This window comes from Martes martes, assembly GCF_963455335.1.
Source record: "Martes martes genome assembly, chromosome: 4".
Classification (NCBI taxonomy): Eukaryota; Metazoa; Chordata; class Mammalia; order Carnivora; family Mustelidae; genus Martes; species Martes martes.
Genome location: NC_137891.1, coordinates 154,813,526 through 154,835,848, shown reverse-complemented (window position 1 = coordinate 154,835,848; position 22,323 = coordinate 154,813,526). Strand labels below are relative to the sequence as shown.

At 41.0% G+C, this 22,323-nt stretch overlaps 1 protein-coding gene across 1 annotated transcript in view; it reads left to right on the top strand.

Moving 5' to 3' along the window:
- The window catches only part of CYP4X1 (cytochrome P450 family 4 subfamily X member 1), a gene marked incomplete at its 3' end in the record, with an annotated part of 38,293 nt that extends 29,675 nt beyond the window's left edge, over positions 1–8,618 (top strand). The window contains exons 8-12 of the mRNA XM_080802724.1: positions 475–665; positions 3,657–3,790; positions 5,241–5,305; positions 7,600–7,682; positions 8,450–8,618. Of these exons, the coding sequence (XP_080658850.1) occupies positions 475–665; positions 3,657–3,790; positions 5,241–5,305; positions 7,600–7,682; positions 8,450–8,618 (642 nt within the window). The remainder of the gene's footprint in view (positions 1–474; positions 666–3,656; positions 3,791–5,240; positions 5,306–7,599; positions 7,683–8,449) is intronic.
- Positions 8,619–22,323: the final 13,705 nt, after the last annotated feature.

The window sequence follows — 22,323 nt, the reverse complement described above, 5'->3', positions numbered from 1 at the left end:
AAGAGGAAAATTGATCAGCTAAATTTAACAATACTTTCAAATTGATGGGTTGGATCCATGCAGTTTGAGGTGAAGATAGAAGTCTGTAATTCTGTCACTAGAGGGAGTCGGACAAGACTAAATTTTTTACTAATTGGACAGGACTTGTTGATTACTGCAAAGATACATGGCAGTGTAGGGAAGTACAGGAAAATGGGTCATAGTGTAAGTTGGTAAAATGATGAGGAGGAGGTGCTGGGAAATCTGCATGAATCTGGCAGGATGAATCAAGGAGCTCTTTGCAAGGCCTGCTTTCCCTATCTAATGTTGGTTCTCCTTTGTGCTCTGGTCAAAGTGTGATTCCTACTATGTATTTGTTGAACTGAATTAAAATTGAAACTCTAGTGGTATTTTTTCCCCCTAAAGCCATTATCTTGGTTGGGGCTGCAGATATCTATAAACTGACATTGCAGAAACATCTACTATACCTTTCAGGCTGAAAATGGCAGCAGCTTCTCAGATACTGACCTAAGGTCTGAGGTGAACACACTGATGTTGGCAGGGCATGACACCACAGCAGGGAGCATTTCCTGGCTCCTCTACTACCTGGCTCTGAACCCTGAGCATCAAGAGAGATGCCGAGAGGAGATCAGGGGCATCCTGGGGGACGGGTCTTCTATCACCTGGTAAGATCTGCATTCTTAAACATTTCATCTTGCTTCCTCTCCATGCGTTTTGCTTTATTCTCTCCTCTGGTACCTTGGTGACCATTGTGCTTCAAGATATGTGCCTGTAGAAACAGAACAGGCAGGCTGCTATTCTGCCTATTTTCTAGAGAGACCAAAATTATCCCTATATCTTTGCCAAAGAAGTTCATTCATCCGTAAGTTAACTGCTTCATTGTTTTTCTAATCAGTGGTGTGTAACGTCCCATTGCTTTCACCTGGCTGGGTACGCTGGAAATGGGGACTTGATCCCTAGACTTGCACTCAGAGTTTGAATGGTAAGACAGGTGCGTCTCCTCTCTGAGACCCCAGCAAGCACCCGTATCATTTAAGCCCCCATCGTAGTCATTCCCTCCCCCATCTCCTTGTTTACTCCTCAGGACTGGCTCAGGCTTTGAACATAGTACTAAATGATACACACTGTAGTTAAGTCCAGCGATTATGGACTGAGAACATTCTAAGTACTGAGGCACTTCAGAAATGTGCCAGATTTGGTGTAGATCCTGCTCTCAATGAGCTTACACCCTGGGACAGGAGACAGCCCTCTGTATGAATAATTGCCATATAACCTGGTAAGGGTAGAGAGAGAGAGAGATGTGCTGGATACTACAGAAAATCAGAAGACAGGCACCTGACCTGGTATTGGGGACCCAAGGGGACTTCTTGGGAGATCTGAAGCCCAAGCTGCCTCTTATAGGATGAATTAGCCAGGTAGAAAATGTCAGCACCATTTTTGAAAGACTTTGAAATTATCTGGCTGTTCAAACAGTGCCCAGATTATGGATTTGCCCCTGAGACACACTGCCTGACAGAAAAACAAACACATCTCTGATTCAAAACACATTCTTCACCCTAGCTAGATATTTCACTTACCATTGCTTTGCTGGCCAAAGGGACAGAAAGATAGAAATGGACTATCCAGCCCCAGGAGTAGGGAGAAAACACCATATTTCAAATGCTAAGGTCAGCTCAGTTAGAATATTTGTAGGGGAAAATTTGGATTTATATAGGTATGGTAGAGCTCCTACTTTTTATAAGGAAGTTAATAGTTATTTCCTACCATAAATTAAAGGTTTAATCTGTATAGCACAAAATATAGTGTTGATTAGTCATTTTTTATTCATTGATAAACATTAATTGGATATTTAACCTGTTTAGGGTGTATATGTATACAACCCCAATATTGGCCTTTCCCATTCTTGTCTGGCGTATGTGAAATGTAAAAACAATAAAGAAATCTTTGCCAGGTGAGAAAACAAAGTCCAAAGTATCTATTAAGTGTGACTTATTTTAATGAGAGAAGGGAAAATAATTTTATATGAAATAAAATACATTTTTATTCCATAACAGGGCCCTATACTCACATTTAATGAAATTTGTACGTAGTATGCTGAAAATCTGTAATTCTTTAAGACAGACAATAAAACCACATTGCAAGGAGCAATTTCTGAAAAAACTGGCAAGTTGTTCAACGTCTCCATTTGGCTTATCAGCCGTTTCGGCACTGGGTTAAAATTCCTCTCTTCTTCTTGCACCAGGGCTAAGATGGACAACATTGTGTTTCTAAAATATGCAAAGTGCCAGGATAAGCAGAATTACCTTTTTTATTCTGAGCTTGAGGAGGAAAGAGCTCAAAATTAAAATTTCACTCTACTGAATGGTCAGAGCCTGCATTCAAAATAAGTAATCAGAAAAGCAAACAGAAATACAATAAAGCAAATATACTGAACATATGCAGTCATTTTACGACTAGCTGATTGGCTAGGATGAAAAAAAAACTTTATTCTTCTCCCTCTGATATTTCAGACTTGTGTGAGACAAGTTTTCATCTCACCCCAAGTTTTCATCTCTGGGGTGAAATCTTGAGTGAATCTCATAGAGTTCCCATCCATTTAAGTCAAATAGCAGTCTTATTTCAGTAATGAAGCTGTCTGGTCCAGTGAAATAATGAAAAGTACAAATTCATATCCACTTGTATCCTCTCCCTCCATCCCAGATCAGCATTTCTTTGGGTCTGGAAGCCAGTGATGGGTGAGGGGGTTGTGGTTGGCTTCTTTTTACTGACCAGTTCCTCCCCAACCCAGTAGCTTCTGTTTCTGACCTTTCCAAAAGTGGTCCCAGGAGGGAGCCAGGAGGAGAGAGGGGTTGGTACTATGGTGATTTGCCCTCTGAGCTGGGTGGCTAGTGAATGCTTCCTTTCACTCACAATGGGTACATCTGTGAGTTTCTTGGAGATTCCCTCACTGGAGCTTTGCCATGGTGATTCACGGGGCAACGAGGGAATTCTTATCCTCAGAATTCCTTTCAAGTTGGTTCTGAAGCTCTGCCTCTTGCTAGTTCATTGGCCCATAGAGCACACTGGAGTACTCCTGACTTGTTTGTCGCTGTTGCTCTCCCCCAACTCCCTGTCTGTTCTGAATCACAGACCTCTGTGATCTATCAGTCCTCTGTTTCCCACACTCCAGGGGGTACATGTCAGATCATCGAAGTGACCCAAGAAGTCCCTCTTTGCCTAACATGGTTGGGGGACTCTCCTCCATTCTCCACAGCATTCTGGCATTCCAACAATGCTCTTTAAAGGATATATATTTTTTTTAATTCTCAAAACTCTTAAGCCCTCTCTCTTCAGTCCTTAGTCATTCTTTCTACATTCTTGACTTATATGGTGAGCTAAGAGTTGCAAAACAGGTTTCAGAAATCTCCCTACCAAATCCCTTACCGGTAGATTAGCATCTCACTTTATAATGGACACTTGTTTGGTCCCTCTTCCTCTGGAACCTCAGCTGATCCTGAGGCAGAGTCTCACATTCTATTACATAAGCCAATTGCAAAATAATTTTAACCTAGAGATGATATTTACCAGGACTAAACACCAAAGAGGGAAAAAACATCATTATTTACAAACTAGATATGGAGACTGAGTTCCCTCCCTTCCTTCCCTTGTCCTCACAGGGACCAGCTGGGTGAAATGTCATACACCACAATGTGCATCAAGGAGTCACTCCGACTGGCGCCTCCAGTCCCATCCATTTCCAGAGAGCTCAGCAAGCCTATTACCTTTCCAGATGGACGCTCCCTGCCTGCAGGTCTTTGCATTCTTTTCTTAAGCAGTTCCTAGAGACCAGGGGATCCTAGCAACCACAGCAACAAAGACTGTCCTCAACAGTCCTCAACTCTTAGAGGAGTCAAAAGAAAAACCTAAGGAAGTCTGGCTTAGGGTGGGTGCCTATCAAGAACTCAGTGGGTAATTCTTTGATCAGATGTGGTTTCCAGACTTTCCCAAAAGCACATAGCCATTTGCAGAGAAGCTCTGCCCAGAACCTGGGTGGCTAGAATCCCAACTCAGGGTTTCTTCATTCACAGGACATTGTTTCTAAAATAATCTTAGTTTGAGACCCAGGTGAGACTTCATGGGAGATGAGCATCATTATATTTATCGAGAAGACCCAAGGTGGGGTCTTTGGCTTCATTATCATCAAAATATTACTCTTATAAGTGTGCAGCACTTAATAGTTAACATGGAGCCTTCAAACACATTATCTCATTTTCCTGCCCTTGGAACATGACCTTAACAGACATTTATATGGTGCTTCTCAGTTTACAAAGCACTTTCAAAGCACACTACACACATGGTATAGCCAAAAACTCACTGGAGACCCCAATGTGCAGATGAGCAGAACTAAAACTTGCATAGAGGCCCCACACCTCACCCAGTGCTCTTCATAGCACAGGTCTCTGAGCAGCGCGAGTGGAAGGCAGAAGGGTGTCACATGAATTAGCCTTCACATGTCTGCTTCAGTGTTCTGTTAGCTCTTGCCATTGGAAACAAGCTGACAGGATTGCTTGTAGCAAATACCAACAGCCTGTCACTGTGACTTTGTTGACAGATCCAGAATTAACTTACCAGAATTTTTTATGGTAATCGAATAATTTTCAAAATCTCTCCCCTCTTCTTTTTTTTTAACTTTTTATTTTTTATTAACATATAATGTATTATTAGCCCCAGGGGTACAGGTCTGTGAATCATCAGGCTTACACATTTTACAGCACTCACCAGAGCACACACCTTCCCCAATGTCCATAACCCCACTTCCCTCTCCCTACCCTCTCCTTTTTTGATCCCCAAACCATGTGGATACTTGCCAAAATTTCCTCCCTTCCACTTATGAACAGAACCAAAAGAAACTTGTCATTGGACCTACATGATGGAATTGTGGTTCGGTTCTTCTGGACTCAAACTATCTCTGGTGGGTGCTATATTGTCCATTAACAGATATCATTCCAACATGATACCAACAGCTCCTCAAGATAGAGTCAGGTATTAAATAAGTCATTGCTTCGAAAACTAAGGTGTCATTCAAGCCTCATCTTCCCATGGGTCCTTGACTGCTGACATCAGCTATGGCACACAAAACTCTGCCAGGAGCTAGCTCTTTCCCTTCAAGAAGAAAATTCTTATTGAAGAGTGGTGTAACAGTAGCTCTACCTCAACTTGTTCTACCTCCTATAATATTTTTTGTTTCTTTCTTTTCACAGGAATAACTGTGGTTCTCAATATTTGGGGCCTTCACCATAACCCTGCCATCTGGGAAAATCCAAAGGTATGACTGTCTTACATGTAAATACTTCAAAAAACAAATGCTGTGCAAGTAGCTTTTTGTTAGCACAATGGGGATGTGGCAAACAGCACAAAGCAAATAAAATAAACATAAAGACCAAAAATGTTCAACTTTCCTCCTAAAGAAAAACTGTCCCCTCCCCCTAGTCCTACTTTATGTTCGCTTTGAATGAACAGATGGACATAATGCCACACAGTCTGTTTCCAAACTGCAATCTGTACCGCAGTCGTTTCCTTAGCGAGCTCCGCCAAGCAGTCACCTAGACATCTGCAAGAGTGTAGACTATCCATGTAGCCAGGCAGGCAACTCAAACTCTCTTCTGCTGGATGGAACCGTGGGAATTCTGGCAGAAGACTGATGACACCCTCAAGTTGGGCACTTTGAGGAGAGTTTTATAAAGGAACTATTTACAAAGGTTTGGTACAGTTTGTCAAAGCAACATGGCGCGTACAACTGTTGAAGGGCTTCCCACCTCTGGGCCTGGTGAGGGTTACAATGACAGGAGAGATATTGCTGTGCTGGAAAAGATCCTGGGCAGGAGTTAGGCCTTCAGTAGAGCAGCCAGGTTCAGGAAGCTTGGTAGGGTGAGGTCCAGGGAATAAATAACCCAAAAGCTCTCTCCACCCACCTTCCAGAGCACCAATGTCTTTTATCAGCCAAACCCAAGAGAAAACTATATGGCTCCGCTTCTTGGAGCCTAGAGCAGAGCAGGAAAGAGAGAAGAGAGGATCTAGAGAGTTAAAAAGCAGACACGTAGCTAACCATAGTGCCTGATTCAATGTTCTTAAACTCTAAACACTCACAACACCCACAGATATATCCTTTCACATAAGTGGCTAGGGTTTAAGATATCTTATGCGCAACATGAAGTGGACTGCATGTCTCAGTTACAGTTGATCACGTAATCCCTTTGGCTAGACTTCTAAGTGGGTGCATTCTTTTTTTAATGCTAAAATTAATTTTGAGTATAGTTGACATGCAATGTTCCATTAGTTTTGGGGGCACAACTTCGTGATTTGAAAAGCTGATACCTGATGCTATGCTCACCCCAAGCGTGGCCACCATCTGTTCCATTCCATCGCTATAACAATGTAATTGATGATATTCCTTACGCTGTGCCTTTTACTCCTGTGACTTATTCATTCCGTAACTGGAAGCCTGTATCTCCCTCTCCCCTTCACTGACTTTGTCCAACCCCCTACAACCATCAGTTTGTTCTCTGTATTTATAGATCTAATTCTACTTTGTGTTTGTTTATGCACTTGGTTTTTTCCCTTTTTTTTTTTTTAGATTCATCTTATGAGTGGAATCATACAGTATTTGTCTTTTTCAGTCTAACTTATTTCACTTACCATAATACCTTCTAGGTCCATCCACGTTGTTTCAAATGGCATGATCTCAAGCTTTTTGTGGCTGTGTAATATTCCGTTCTATCCACCACATTTTCCTTATCCATTCTTTAATTGATGACACTTAGGTTGCTTCCCTATCTTAGCTATTATAAGTGAATGCTGCAATAAATTAGGGATGTATATATCTTCTCAAATTAGTGTTTTCATTTTCTTTGGATAAATTAAGTAGGTGCATTCTTACCACCAAAGTAAAAATAACATCACCGACCCTAACATTTCTGCTTTCCCCATACTTGGTCTGGGTAACATATTAGTCTACTGGGAGACCAGACAAGGGCTGCAGGTCTAGAAGTGCCCTGTCCAATGTGGTAGCTATTCACCACATGTGGTTATTAAGCACTTAAATTGTGGCTAATCAGAAATGAGACATTCTGGGAATGTAAAATACACACTGGAATTTGAGGACATAGTACAAAAATGTGAAATATTGCCTTAATAATTATTATATTGAGCACATGTTGGAATGATAATTTTTTTCAAAATAAATTCTATTATTCAAATTATTTTCACATTTTAAAAAATGTGACTACCTGGGAAACCTAGGTGGCTCAGTCAGTTAAGCGTCTGCTTTTGAGTCAAGTCATGATCCCAGGGTGCTGGGGTCCAGTCCCGCCTCAGACTCCTTGCTCAGTGAGCAGTCTGCTTCTCCCTCTGCCTCCTTCTCTCTTGTGCTCTCTCCCTCTCGCTCTTTCTCTCTGACAAATAAATGAAATAAAATAATAAAAATGTGGCTACCAGAACACATATGTGTTCTGGTACATATGTGGCTCATCATATATTTCTGTTGATTCGTGCTAAGTAGTAGCTTAAGAAATGCACTAATGGTGTTTTGGGGATGGTGGTGGGATTGTGCTGTCATTTTAGGTCTTTGACCCCTTGAGGTTCTCCCAGGAGAATTCTGATCAGAGACACCCCCACTCCTTCTTACCATTCTCAGCTGGACCAAGGTAAGGACAATTTAAAGTTGTTAAAAATGCACAGAAATGTTTCCTTGGAAACAGCACTCTTCCTTCGGTAACTCAACTCCATATGTTCTCCCATGGAGTCCCATCTTCTCACCAAATTATGAGGTAGATCATGGTACTTATCTGAGCTCCTGAAAAGACCAGTTAGTTTCACAAAGGACAAGGCCCTTCTCTGTCACATCCTATACAGCCACGCCTCAGAAAGTTACCCTACAATGCAGACTTGCTCATAAGCCATGCAGGCCACCCCCAATGCAGGAGAAACAATTGTTTTCCCCCTTAAGTTCAAATTTATTGAGGTATAGTTGACATACGCAATTGTAAGATATTTAAAATGTACAACATGGTGATTCACTATCTGCATACATTGTGAAAGGGTTCTTCCCCTTCACCAATTTCTCTCTTTGTGTGTGTGTGAGGATATTTAAGTTCTACTTTATTAGCAAATTTCAATCACACATTGCAGTGTTACCAACTATAGTCACCACGTTTTACACTATATCCTCACGGGAGAAACAATTCTATAAGCATCTCCAAGTGTCACCTTCTTTAGGGAGGGCATCACATTACAGTCTCTCGGTTCATGTTCTTGCAGGAGATAAGAGAAGTTCAAAACTTTCCTTGACGTTGAGTGTGAAAATGCTGCTTTACTGTGAACAGTAGATTCATTATTCTAGCATCTTAACAGAAGAGTCAGAAACAACTACCATTTCCTCAAGGTCTCTCTTTCTTTCCCTTGGTGTCTGCAGGAATTGTATTGGGCAGCATTTTGCCATGATCGAGCTAAAGGTGGCCATTGCCTTGATTCTACTCCACTTCAAGGTGGCTCCAGACCCCACCAGACCTCTTGTCTTCTTGCACCAGGTTGTCCTCAAAGCCAAGAACGGGGTCCACTTACACCTGAAGAAACTCCCCTAATGTTACAGCCCAGGGTACAATGATTATATATATATCCAACATATCCTCTCTATATAGGATATATATATCCATTCATCCAATATATATATGTGTGTGTGTGTATATGTATATATATGTGCATATATACACATATATATATATACACACACATATATATATGCACATACACACACACACACACACACACACACATAGAGAGAGAGAGAGAGTTTTAAAGTTAAATTACAGCTATTGGGCCGAGAAAATGAAGAGAATCAAAATATGGTGGGAGGGTTAGGGGTAGGTGGGATGGGGGTCTTTGTGTAACTGCACATTATCCAAAACCACTTCTAGGTGATATCCTGTCTCACCCAGATCTGTTTCTGTATGATTTGGGGAGATTTTCCAATCATTTCTTTTTGATTCTCGCTGTTGTTAATGCTACATACCAAGAATTTTCCTAGGTGACTTCCATATATTTTCTGTTGCTTTTTAAAATAGTTTTTGGAATTATACAAGTAATACATGCATGTATGCTCACAGTAAAAGATATCCAACATTCGAAAAGCATGCAGAGGAAAAAGTAAAAATCCCACATCACATACCCTATACCTCTCTGCCCTGACCAATCCTACTCATTTTCCTAAAAACAGAATAGTTTTGTGTTAATTTTTTCAGAACTTTTCATATACATTTCATATATACACATGTATATATGTATTCTTACAGATGGGATCATATCCATAGCATTCTTGCTTTTTTCACTTAATAAAAAATACATCTTATTCTTAATCATGGATTCATGATATTCTATAATATGAATACTATAATTCATTGAACTATTTTCTAATTATTGGATATTTAAATTATTTATGGTTTAAAAACATGCCTATTGGCCACTTGTATTTATTTTGTTGTCTGTGACTCATACATTATTTATGCTTCTTTTTCTATGGAGTTCTATATGAGTTCTCTAATATTGTGGATGATAGTCCTTGATTGTAACTTTTCTTTATAACTTTCCCCATTATTCTACTTTTATAAAACTGTATGGTGTCTGTTAGCATACAGAACTTCTAAATTTTCGTGAAATAAGGTAAATAAACTTTTTTTTTTATGGTTTCTGGGTTTCAATCTTGAATAAGAAAACCTCCATTTTGAATATTATCTAGGTATTCTACATAGTTTCCTGGTGCTAACAACTCTTGTGAAGCCTGAGCAGCAATTTTTTAATAATTTCCAAATATTAATAATAATTATTATTAGTATTATTTCCAGATTCATTACTTACTTGATGTTTACATGTCCACTACATGTCAGATATTGTGATAAGCATTCAGTGAATGAACAGACAGGACCCCTGCCCTCATGGAGCTTGTATCCTAAGCAGACAAATAATTACAAATTTCACTAAGTGCCTTGAAGGAAGTGAATTGGCTGAGCTAGACAGTAATGAAGGGGAGCTTACTTTAGATTGGGTTGTCTAGAAAATCTTAAGAAAGGGATATGTAAGTTGAGATCAGAAGCTACACCTCTTAGACGCCCCCTAGTGGCAAAATTATGGCAATTCGCTGGACAATTCAAATAGCCCTGAAACACTTTGGGTTATAGAATGAATAAATCATGGGAATAAAAGGCACAGCGTGGCAAATATAGTCCATGATACTGTAATAGCGTTGTCTAGTGACAGGTGGTAGTTACACTTGTGGTAAGCACATCATAACCTAGAGTGAAGTCAAATCACTATGTTGTACACCTGAAACTAATGTAAGCTTGTGTGTCTGCGATACTCAAAAACATATTTTTTTGATAGCCCTGAAACAAACAGTAGAAGTATATTTCCTTTGCCAAGTAAAAGCAAACTGATCTTGCCCATCTGGATGGATAAGAAATGAAAATAAAGTCCTGGTCACATCTGTAACAGCTTACTATAACAAAATATCCCCAAATAGAGGAGCTTAAACAAGATAAAAATGTCTTTTTCTCTCATATGAAAGTCGTAAGGAAGTAGGTGGTCCAGAACTAGTAGGGTAGTTTGCTCTACAAGGTCATCAGAGGTCATCTAGGCTGTGTATATGCGTTCTCCATCTTCAATGCACAGCTGTCACTGAATGATTCAATAAATGATCTAAACTAAGCTGCTAGCTCCTGCCACCACATCTACCTTCAAGCAAGTGGGAGGAGAAGAAAAGGAATGGGAAGGCAGGGGCCCTTCCTTTTTAGGATACTGGCTGGAAATTGTACTCATCACTCTGCTCACAGCTCTGTGGACAACCCAGTCTCCTATAGTTGAAAGGGAAACTGGGAAATGTGGTCTTTAGCTGGCAACCTTGTCTCAGCTTAATCTTCTATTTCTGTGGGAGTGGAGAAAAGATGTTGAAGGGACACTGAGTCACCTCTGCCACCAACAGCCTATCATTTAATCATGGGCTGGAACAGATCCTTTAAAATGGAAATAGTATCAGGGATAGTGCTAACCATGAAGGTGTCATAGCATTCAAAGTATAGTAATCAAGAGGCAGTTTCAACAGGCCATACAGGTAAAATTATAAATATTCAGTCCTGAGCCAGAAATGGATGGGGTTGTCAAGCATCTTGAAGGAGCTACATCGTCCTGGATGAAATACTCTGACTCTTCTTGTCCCCTCAACTGGAAGATGTTTTTTGCTTATGCGCCTAAGGAAAAAATAATGTGCCCAGTTACTACAAGTCTAGAAAGGATAATGCACTCAATGGAGTTGTAAGTAATATCAAGTGTCATGTTTTTATTCTTTACCTTTTGTAAATCATTGGCCTTTTTTACTAATCTAAAGAAAACTGTGGATCTTCTCCAGAAATGTGTATGTACCCCCAAGCACCAACAGAATTTGTTGGTGATTTCATGATGTTGGTGGATTCCACGAGCCCATGTCTGGACCCAAATGATAGCCCTTCCTCTGCCTTCATAACCTGAGAACCTTAGCAGATGGCTGTGTCTAGTAATGGAGGTTCCCATTAGTTCAGAAGGCAAGTTATTGGATCCCCAGGCAGCTGTCACTGATAATAGTGTTTCAGAATACTGAAACAAAACCTTCCTTCTTCTAACGTTCACCCATAGATACAGCTCAAAATTTCTTCATCAATTTATAGTTTTCAGAGTCCTTTTACCACCATTACATAATTAGATCTATACCACCCCCTTTGTGATGTATGCATGGAAAATTACCATATTCACTTTCCCAGTGAGGAAAAGGAGGTTCAGCGAGATCAGGTGGCATATTCAAGGTCTCTCAGTCAATGAGTAGCAGACCTAGAACTCTGGAGCTTTGGTAATTCTTTAAGTAGTTAAGAGATAGTTCTCATGACTTCCCAAGTACTCAGTGTTCCAGCACTATAGTTTCAGCAAATCTAACGTGGGCTTGCACTAACATCCACCACCATGGAGTCAAGATGCTGAGAACTGATTGTGTTCAGGGCCATCATCCTGGAACTAACTCTCTTCTGTACCTACTCTCGTCTGGGACCCATTTAAGCTCTGGCATCTCTGTTCTATCTCTCATTTACAATTCCGCTTCTGGCATTTAGATTTGACATTTGCATTTTGGATTCTCTCTCCAACTCCTGACTGTCCTTTTCTCCTCAAAGAAGAGGCCTGAACTACACTCTCCTTCAGGTCTCATTCACTAATTCAGTGGTCTAGTTGCTGGCTAATGCTTCAAGCAGGCCCGTCTTATCCCCCTTGAATGGGGATCCTGATCCAAACCCCCAGCTCTGTCTAGTTTTTCTCACACATCATCATCCTCATAGCCAATACTTTCCTGGTTTGTCTCTTCTTAACTCAAACCACTTTTGACAACATCTGTCTTAAAGCATGATGCCTGGAAATGAAAAAAAAAAAAAAGATCCAAAATATTATAAGCCTACTTATTCTAGCATCCGAGACTGCTTCAAGTAGGGACACCAGTGGTATTTGGTGTCCCTACTTGTTTAGTCATTTTTAGTCAACACTCCAGAAAAAAGAAGCTCTTTGAGAACACCTGTAAGACCTGAAGAAAAGTGTCCACAGCTCTTTCTCCAATCTCTGGAGGGCATGCAAAAATGGTGGCCCCAGCACTGCATATTCTTCTTTTTTTAAGAGTTTATTTATTTATTTGTCAGAGAGAGAGAGCGAGTGCGCACAAGCAGGCAGAGGGGCAGGCAGAGGCTGAGAGAGAAGCAGGCTCCCTGCCGAGCAAGGAGCCTGATGCAGGACTCCCAGGACCCTGGGATCATGACCTGAGCTGAAGGCAGCAGCTTAACCGACTAAGCCACCCAGAGCCCCTGCAAATTCATGTAGAATAGAATGTGAGTATCTCCCCTGAATGGAGCAGCACAGCTTCCCTGACAAATCTTTAAAATATCTAATAAGGACACTGACCTTTTCCTTCTTCTCTCCCACAATGACCCACTGTTATATGAATTACTGTGCCAGCCACCATTAAAGGCCGCCACCCCAAACGAATGTTCTGAGGTGCACCTGCTGGCTAGCAACGGGCTGTGCTGAACAACCCACACTTTCTTTTTCTCACCCGAGACTAGTCATATTTGTTTGTGGAATACGGAGCTATACCTGCCTGAAGACATCTAACTATAGATTAGCCCCACCTCTAACCACAGGTTGACATTTTCACTCTGTATATGCTACCGCACGGTAGGCACTCAAGACATATTTGTTTAATGAATGAATGAATTCAAGGATGGAGAGTGAACAAATGAACTATGATCATGAGCTGGCCTCTAGCTCCAGCTGTCCTACTGACTGTCTAGCCAACAAACAGCTATATATTTTCAGAGAAAATAAATGTTGCAGCTCTGAGTCAGTTATGATGTCAATCTTAGCCACAGTTCGGTGAGACATTGTGTGGCTTCTCATAGTCTTGCCTACTGCAGGGGACATTATTTGCTCTGCACTTCTCCTTCCCTCATAGATATTTGTAGAACACCTGTACACCAGGCAGTGTTCTAGCCACTGGGGATGTTGTAAGGAATAAACAGACCAAGACTCTTGAAGCTTATATTCAAGAGGGGACCCAAACAGTGAAAAAGTAAATGAATAAATGAATACATTACTGGGGCGCCTGGGTGGCTCAGTGGGTTAAAGGTCATGATCCCAGGGTCCTGGGATCGAGCCCCGCATCGGGCTCTCTGCTCAGCAGGGAGCCTGCTTCCTCCTCTCTCTCTGCCTGCCTCTCTGCCTGCTTGTGATCTCTGTCAAATAAATAAACCTTTAAAAAAAATGAATACATTACTTAAGTTTAGGTTAGCTGTAAAAATCAGCAACTCCCGCCCCCCAAAAAACAAATACTGCCCCTCTCTGTGCCAGTCTATCCCTTTTGTTTATTTACCCCCCAAAGAGAGACTGCATTTATTCCCTCCTTGAGGATGACAACAAAAGTCCTGTCTCCCTGGATATCTAAAATCTCCGAGTGATCTCATTTCTCTTCATCAGGCCTGGATAGGACTTCTTGCGTTCTAAGGTTCTATGAAGTAAAAGACAAGTTCTCTTCACTTAATGATGGAGCAGAGACAGGAAAACTGAAATAAAAACTCTCGACCTGGGGCACCTGGGTGGTTCAGTGGGTTAAAGCCTCTGCCTTCGGCTCAGGTCATGATCTCAGGGTCCTGGGATCCAGCCCTGCATCAGGCTCTCTGCTCAGCAGGGAGCCTGCTTCCCCCATCTCTCTCTCTGCCTGCCTCTCTGCCTGCTTGTGATCTCTGTCTGTCAAATAAATAAATAAATAATCTTAAAAAAAAAAAACAAAAAACAGAAAACTCTCGACCTTATCCCAAAAGACTATTTCTCAGATATTCTTGCTATTAAGTATGATGGTGTGACTTAGTTTAGGCCAATGGGATATGAGCCAACCAAAAGCGATGTGATGATTGGATCATGCCATATCTGGATCATGGCAATGATTGGATCATTGCCATAAGCAAGCAAGTTGCTTGCTCTAGATCTCCTCTCCCCTTCTCAAGAGTTGGAAGGATTTTGGTTGATTTTGATAACTGACGATTTGGGCCAAGTGTTTTTTCTCCTCCTGTACTTTAAATTCAACTTTTACATTTTAAATTCACCAAAAAAGGATGAGCCTGAGAAACCCTCAACCCCAATAAAAGGAAAATACCAGGCCCCTGCATGATCTCTTTACCCACAACTTTGCTGCGTGGCCCTCACTGTGCTATGTAATTTACACGTCTTGAAAGCTATAAACCTTTATTTTTTCACGATTTCCCAATGGCTGTTGCTGAAAAGGGTATTTCATTCATAAGAACCACAAGGGCTCTTCCAGCCACATCAGTTATTGATAGGCTGAGACCAGTGCAAAAACACTACCATAATTCCGGGGCACCTAACTGACTCAATCAGTAGAACACATAACTCTTGATCTCGGGATTGTGAGTTCAAGCCCCACACTGGATGTAGAGCTTACTTAAAAAGAAAAGAAAAGTTAAAATCAATACTAAAAAAAAAAAAGCCCCACCAAAACTACTATGTTCTCCCACCAAAACAAAACAAACTTGCATTAACTTTATTAATGATTCTAACAACCACCCTTACTAAAGCTAGAGAACCATCTACTTCCCTCCCATCCTCACTCATCAGACTCAGTCACAAGGTGTACTTTCTAATTTTCTCTTGAATTCAACCCCTTTTCCCCATTTTTATTATCAACACATTCACTCACTGATTCATTTATTGACTCTACTGTGGGCTAGGAATCCTGTTAGAAGTTGAAGACATCAAAGATAATTCGGCATGGTATTTGACTGAGAGGAGTTTTCAGTACAGTGAGGAAGAAGGTAAGTAAAACAATGTTTATAATACATTGCGAAGAGCATTGTTCCTCAGCTTTGCCCAGGGTGCAGTGGGAGCCCAAAGAAGTGATTGCTAAGCAGCCATGTGTGGATGGGGATGGTAAGTCAGGTAGGACATGCTTCCCAAAGGAGGTGATTCCTCTTTTTGTAAACCCTTACTATCTGGTTGGGCTCCTTCATGAATATGACAAGCAGCAATATTACTTAGAATTAAGGAAATAATTTTCTGTGAGACTTCATGTTGCTAAGTGCTCATCTCAACTAGTCCAACATTACTAATAAAACTCCTACATAAAGGATGTAGGAGGGAGAATTGCCATGATATGGACTCTGAGCTGGCCAGAGAACTCAATTGCCCTTAAGGGGCCCTCTAAACCAGTGAGTGTTCGTAACATCTCTAAAGGTGTAAGTTTTAGTATCACCATGGAAATGACTACCCTCAGAGCTAATAATGAGATGGTAATAAAGACAGCTGTTGCATAATGAACACAATATGGGCAGAAACAGAATTACCAAGAGGATGATCTGGGAAGAGACCAAGAACATTTTTTCATCCACAGGCTTCATGGGATAGAATGGAAAACCACCTCTAAAACTCTAATGTGGAGACTTGGAGTTTGAGTGCTGTCCATTAAGCTCTCCTGGGAGCTGGCCACTGCTGCTTACTATACATTGAGTTTTGATTATGCCATCCCATTTCTCAGAAGACATTTCCAGTGCTGGTACAGACCTCAGGGAGCTCACAAAATATCAACCAGAGATCATCAAAAACCCTTAGAATTATTTTCCCTTCTAATATACTGGAGAGTACAGAGGGACACCACAAATGACTAGAAATGTGCCATGGGGGCAACAACAACTTTGGAAGACCCAACACTTACAATTAATATTTTATGACTTGATCCCCCAAAGTGCTCATTTCAAAGAAACCTGTAGCTTTCAGTCCTTTGGTCTTTCTATTGTTCTACAACTTTTACTTTCTTTTCTCTATTTCCTACCATCTTCTTCCCGGCTTCTGGCTTCCTTCTCCTTTCCTTCTTCTACCTGTGCCCTCTCTCTTCAATTGCTTTTCCTCCAAGAGTTGGTTTTATCTGTTCGAAGACTGAAGGAATTAAGTTTATTTTCTACTAAGTCACACTGCTGGGAACATAATTTCCTACAACAGACTTTCAACTCTAGTCACATGTTCTTTGCCAACCCTTCCCCACACCACCGCCCCCCACCGTTTACTGCATATCAGTTGCTGAATGTGACAGTTAATCTGATGTGTCAGTTTGATACTAGGCCCCAGGTGCCAGACACTAGGCCAGGCATTAATCTGGGTGTGTCTGGGTGTGTCAGACACTGGGTGTGTCTAAGGGCATTTCCAAATGAGCTTACCCCTTGAATGGGCAGACTAAGGAGAACAGACTGCCCTCCCCAATGTGGGGGTGCATCATCCAATCAACTGGAGGCCTAAATAGAACAAAGAAGCTCAGTAAGAATGAGCACTTCCTGCCTGACTGCTGGGTTGGACTATCTTTCCAGCCTTAGCACTTGGACTGAAACATTGGCTCTTCTTGGGTCCTAAGCCTGCTGGCTTTCAGACTGGAGCTACACCATCAATTCATATGGTTCTCAGGTCTTCAGATTCAAGATGAAATACTGCACATTGGCTTTCCTGGGTCTCCAAAGTGCTGACTGTGTATCTTGAGACATCTCAGCCTCCATAACTGCATGAGCTAATTCCTTATTTTATATGTATTTTATATATGTATAAACATATGAAAATAAATATATATACATATATATTTCATATATAACTATATATTATATATAATATATAGTGATACATAATATATACTATGATATATAGTATATTTTATATAAATAAATAAATAAATAAATAAATATATATATATATATATATTCTGTTTCTCTGGGGAAACTAAAATAAACCCTGGATTAAACCCTCAAATCTGGGTTTTCATTGGTTTTATAATTGCTCAGTTCAACCACAGGCTGACCAGATTGTCTACCATTTTCACTCAGTTTTAACAGCTAAGGTCACCAAGACCCTACGGGGTCAGACTAAAGCTGTAGCTAGGGTCTGGAGTTCTTGGAAAGCCAAAGTTAACCTTCCTGTTAACAGGAAGTCTCTCTGCTATGACTCCTACTTCACCTCTGCAATAATAATCAGGAAATTCTGAGCATACTTACATAACTCTTCCTACCTTTCAAGAGAAGTCTCAATAAACAGTCAAACAAAAGATTCCAAATCAGGGATAGCTGGCCACCATCTCCCTTGCTCGCCCTAACATCTTCCTCTGGAAATGCCTCTGAAGCCAAAAGCCCCTCAGGTCTCCCCATCCCAGGGTCATACTGTCACCTACTGGTGCTGGCCTTTTCCATTCCTACACACACCTTTTCTCCCACAGCCCAGTTTCCTGTCAGTGCTTTGTAGGAAGAATGGTTTCTTAACATTTAAGTAGGGCTTTTTCAGCATGAGGAAGACCATTTCTTCTTCGTGGTCATGAAGTCCTGACACAAGCAGTGATAAAGATTGTCTGTTGACCTGATTGGTTTTGAGGAGGTACCTTTTGGAATTCATAGCATGACTCTGCCTATCTTCTGTAAATGTTGGTTTATGCCTAATTTGATCTATTTCTAGGTCCATAATCTCATTCCACTGTTGGCCACTAGGTGAATAGCTATAAGTATTTGGGGGCTTTATTCTAAGAGGGCAGTTAAGTGACTCTGAGACAGTGTGATCCTTTCAAGTCTTGCTTCCATGCTTTGTGGGACCAGCGCAGCATTAAATCTAGGTCCCATTCTGTCCCACTACTATGACAAACTCCCTCTGAGTACTTTACCTGATGGCTTATGAATTCTGAGGTTTTTTGCTCTCACTGGGGGGAACATAAATATTCCCAGACCGTGAGCCTTTGACTTTGCTCCTGCTAAGACACTGAGGTGTGCTTTCCCAGTCTTGGGTAACTTCCTCAGGTACATGCTGAGTAAGCTTCCTTTGAAACAATAAAATGCTTTCTTCTTGTCTCATCTTGCCTGTTCTTAACTATTTCAACAAGAGCTAGTGACAGAGCCAAAACCTTCCTTGGTTCTGAAGCTAATGAATTTACTGAGTGAGACCACACACTTGTGCTGTTCAGAAGCTTTCCATCTCCTGAATCAGGGTATTGCAATTTTTTCTCTATGACATAAACTGGCTCAAAGCACTTCATTTCCTTTAAGTATTTTGACTTGGGCTTCAAAATTGTGTTCACAGTTGAACAATATTATTTGAATTTATAGGGATTTATTATTGGTCTTGAATCTTTTTGACTCAAAGTATCATGTTTCACTTTTTTAAAATATTTCATTTATTTATTTGACAGAGATAGACACAGAGAGGGGGAAACACAGGTGGGGAGAGTGGGAGAGGGAGAAGCAGGCTTCCCTCCAAGCAGGGAGCCCAATGTGGGCCTCAATCCCAAGACCCTGGGATCATGACCTGAGCCAAAGGTGGATGCTTAACAACTGAGCCACCCAGGCTCCCCATGTTTCACTTTTTAAGTGGTGCTATTGTTCCAATCTACAGAGGAAAAACTTGTCCACCTTTGGGCCAGGTGGTTTGCTGGGCATGACACCATGGCCAGAACTTCCTGGATCCCCTATGTTCTGGCTAAGCTAAGAGGTGCTCTTAGGACATCCTTGATCATCATCTTACCTTGTGAGTATTTTGAAATTCATTCTAGAATAGTACTTTGTAAGTTGGAGTCGCTGAATAGCCCCTCTAATGTGGTGAAAATGTCTGTAACCTTCTTCCAAGTAACTCATAATCCAGACTTATCATGAGAAAAATATCAAATTCCATTAATGGGACATCTTAAAAAATACCTGACCAGAACTCCTCAAACTATCAAGGTCATCAAAAACAAGTAGAGTCTGTGAAACTCCTGTAGTGCAGCCAAGAGGAGCCAGAGGAGACTTGACAACTAAATACAATGTGGTATCCTTAGAGGGAATCTTGGAACAGAAAAGGGACATTAGGGAAAACCTAAGGAAATCTGAATAAAACTATTGACACTATTTAATAATTAATTCATTAATTGTAAAAAATGTATCACATTTTTGTAAAATGTCAATAATAGGAGAAACTAGGTGCAGGGTATGGGAGCTCTATATTATCTTGTCAATTTCTCTATAAATATAAAATCATCCTAAAAATAAAGTTAATTAAAATAATCCTAGGTAATCTACAAAAAAGCTACCAAGAGGCACCTGGATGGCTCACCTGATTAAACGTCTGCCTTTGGCTCAGGCCATGATCCCAGAGTCCTGGTATCAAGCCCCACATTAGTCTCCCTAATTAGCAGGGAATATGCTTTTTCCTCTGCCTCTGTCCATCCCCACCCCACTCATGTTCTATCTTTCAAATAAATAAACAAATACAATCTTAGAAAGATAAAAACTACCAAAACTAGTAACTAAGTTGGGAAGGTTACAAGATGGAAGGTTGTGCACCAAAGAATTATTTCATCAGACTTGAGATGTTCAAACCCTACACAAGCCGGAAAATAGACTGGCTTTTGACTGAGTCTGGGGAGATAAGCTCTAAGCTCTTCAAATATCTTGCCTGATGAGTGTCCTGGTACACCTGGAGCCTTGGACCTCACCAGGGAGTTTATGCTAACAATGTGATTTATGGTGGAGACCTTGGGTCATGTTGTATCATTTCCACCTCCTAAGAGGCTAGAGAGATTGAGTAACTAAGGTCAGTCACATTCTCCATTCTTAAATTCCTGAGTCCCAATAAAAATAAATCCTGGACACCAAGACTAAGGAGGACTCCCCTGGTCTGCCATTCTTTGTATGTGTTGTCATACGTCATTGCTGGGAGAATCAAGTGCTGTTCATTGACTCCACTGGTAGAAGAGAGCATGAATCTCACTTCTGGTCTCTATGAGTCTGTTTCCATTGCTGATTTTAATGTATATCCTTTCACTGTAATAAACTATAATTGTGAGTAGAACTGTGTTTCTGAATTCTCTGAGTTCTTCCAGTGAATCATCAAATCTGATAGTGGTTTTGGGAACCCCCAACACAAAGGTCAATAGGTCAGCATACAAAGATCAGTTGTATTTGTAGATACTAGCAATGAACAGCTGTAAAATGAAACTAGAAACACAAGTCCATTTACAGTAGCAGCCCCAAGTATAAAACATGTAGGAATGAATTTTACAAAAATATGTTCAAGCCTATAGATGCAAACTACAAAACTTTGCTAAATAATTCTAGAATTCCCATTTCACTCTTTTCTTTCCATTTCACTCTTTCTATAGATTAAATTATTTGATGAAATTCTTCATTTTTCCCTCTATATTCTGAATACATCAGTCATAGTCATTTCAATGTCTCTGGCTACTCAATATCTGAGTCGCCCAGGGGACTATTTCTATTGTCTGAGGTTTTTTCTTTTGCTCTTTTGATCATTTGGACTATTTCTTGGCATTTCAGCTGAGTTTTTATTAAATGCTGAACATTGTGTGTAAAGAATTGTAGGAGCTCTGGTCAGTTCACTGAAGAGAGAATTATCTTCTGGAAGCCAAATAGCATTTTGGTAGAGTCTCATGATACAACTGATGGGAAGTGGGCAATTTGGACACACCATTTCCTTTCGGTGCTTTCAGGTGGCTTCACTTTGTAGTACTTATAATTATACTGTACATTTATTTTGTACCATATATCTCTACTTCAGAGCCCAAAGAAGCTCTAAAAGGCACCATAAAATTTGAGCATCAGGGAGATGTAGAAAAAGGGGCCAGTAGACACTGATGGGCTTTTTGTGTGACGTGATCTTCATCTCTCTTTCCAGAACATGTGAGACAGGCCCATTACCTGAACTTCTTTGAACACATTTCCTAATGACCCTGAACACCATTATGAAGTGTGCTTTCAGGCACCAGGGCAGTGCCTCGGTGAACAGGTCAGTGACTAAAGGACAGGAAGTAAACTCATTCACCACCAGCTATTCTATCCATTAGCATGCTGCCCCACCTCCTCTCTTCCAGTATCTCCAAATTCTGCCTGGAAGCTTAACAAAAGTAAACTCATCACCTTGGCCAGCATGCTTTTCTGCCTCACCATACCTGGTTTACAAATTCAGCCTCAAAACCTCCACTTTAATACATATTGTCAAGTGGCCAATGAGCATGCAGTTTCGTGTTGGGCTTTGCATTGCCTGAGACCTACATAAAACAACCAGTTGCCTGAGACACAAATGCCAATGATGGATGCTTCTGCTGTGGCGCTTGGACAACATGGAGCGTATGGGTAGTTCTCAAGAAAGAAATGGCAGCTAAAGTTGAGGCAGGACAGGGCCAGTTCTAGAATCCCAAAGTCCTGTACTCCAGACAGGGTTCTATCTATTAGGCCCACCCCCAAAAACTCGCCAGGGATCCCATCAATGGTCACTCCACCCAGACGCCCAGCCTGGGTAGATTCCTCCCTCTGCTCTGGAAAAGGCGGGTTGCTGGTACAGCATCCATCTTCCCAGGCACTGTGTAAGCTCTGCCATCTGGTGGCTAATCAAGATGTTACAAGCAATGGGGAGAAAGGATAACAAGAACAGAAATTTGCAAAAAGAAAGCACTGTGTTTTGTGAATGAGCTTTTAGAAAGTGTTCAGGCTCAAAGCAAACTGGAATCTTCTCCTTCCCCTTACTGTTTATACTGTGGTAGAACTAATTAAGTATAAATGGACTCAATCCTCACAGAAACCAATAGAGAGCACGTAACTTACAAGAGCCTTAGAAATGCTCATATTCTTGGAGCACCTGCCTGGTTCTGTCAGTGGAATGGGCAACTCTTGATCTTGGGGTTGTGAGTTCCAGCCCCATGTTGGGTGTAGAGAT